This window comes from Austrofundulus limnaeus, unplaced genomic scaffold (genome assembly GCF_001266775.1).
Source record: "Austrofundulus limnaeus strain Quisiro unplaced genomic scaffold, Austrofundulus_limnaeus-1.0 Scaffold0, whole genome shotgun sequence".
NCBI classification, from domain to species: domain Eukaryota; kingdom Metazoa; phylum Chordata; class Actinopteri; order Cyprinodontiformes; family Rivulidae; genus Austrofundulus; species Austrofundulus limnaeus.
This window is the reverse complement of record NW_013952402.1, coordinates 669,459-670,807: the sequence shown is the minus strand read 5'-3', so window position 1 is coordinate 670,807 and position 1,349 is coordinate 669,459. Positions and strand designations below refer to the sequence as shown.

General features: G+C 44.7%; 1 protein-coding gene across 1 annotated transcript in view; it reads right to left on the bottom strand.

Moving 5' to 3' along the window:
* The window catches only part of vps8 (VPS8 subunit of CORVET complex), a gene marked incomplete in the record, with an annotated part of 39,073 nt that overhangs the window by 26,252 nt on the left and 11,472 nt on the right, over positions 1-1,349 (bottom strand). The window contains 2 exon segments of the mRNA XM_014001634.1: positions 561-635; positions 968-1,138. Coding sequence (XP_013857088.1) covers positions 561-635; positions 968-1,138 — 246 coding nt within the window.

Below are 1,349 nucleotides of genomic sequence, written 5' to 3'. Positions count from 1 at the left end.
AACTGTGTGTTGTACTGAGTGAAATGACTGAAAAGGAACACAAGGTTATGAATATAACCACGGTTCCTTGAAGGAATGGAACGAAGTACAACACCTTGTTGGCCCCGCATCACAAAAGGCTCGGTGAAGGGCGGTATCTAACTGAGTAATGACGCTGGTGACTCCGAACTTATAGGGTGAAGGCGGAGCCTGTTACCAGACGTTCAACGTCACCGGTCTACAGACGTGATTAGAGGCGGCTTCAGCCAGGCGCGCGAGGGCGCGCGTGTCCCATATACAACTGTGTGTTGTACTTCATTCCATTCCTTCAAGGAACCGTGGTTATATTCATAACCTTACGTTTTTGTTTGGAAATTGTAAAAGGCATATAGTGCTTGGGTCTTTGTGATGTTTGGGTTTGACTGGTCAGACAACCGCTCCCAGTTTCAATCAGATCCTGACTGATGAAGTTCTTTGTCGTACGAATGCCTTGTCATCGTTGAAACGAGATGTTTCTTGTGTTTACATACAGAGCATACATAAATATACAGAAAGTCAAGATAAACAGGTGAAAACACTACCTTGGTGCCCAAACAGACAATCTGTCCTGCATAGCTGGAAAGTGACTGGTAACAGGCCTTTTCTCCAACCAAAGCCTACAGCACAGACACACAAAACCCATTAAAATGATAATTAAATCACATCATCTTTTCTGATCTCAGGCTGGTGAAGCCTAATGTCATCTTAAGCTAAACTTTGAAAAGAAACTTTGTTTTCGTTTAGCCATGATCTTCTCCTCTGAGACTTTACACTGTCATTAGATCTACATTACTATTTAAATTAGTTATGACTCAAACAAGCATTTTAATGAGCAAAGTACCTGATCGTGATTAGCTACTAACAGTTCTTTTTAAACATGACCTCATGTTTGATCCAGTTAATGTGAGTGGTGATTTGTGATCGTGCTCCCCACTACATTCCCCCTCACCAGAGCCTGGGAAACATTCCCTCCAGTGGCCAGTGATTTGAAATGCCTGCTGTTATACACCAGCTGCACCTGCTCCAAGTCTAGGGTCTCCAACACTTCCTGAGATGACCGGTCCACAACCTGCAGCTTCTCATGACTGTCCACCAGGACCAGCGTAGAACTGTTGATCCACTGCAGGGGAAAACAGACACAACCCGGTTTGTTTTCTTGTACATAGAGTGTGACTCACCCACATGTTTAAATCAACCAGAGTAGAGTAGAGTAGAGTAGAGTAGAGTAGAGTACATTGTGGGGGCTGTGACGTAGTGGTTAGGGGAGTTGTCATGGAACCGGAAGGTCGCTGGTTCGATCCCCCGTCCAGCCATCTCAGTCATTGTGTCCT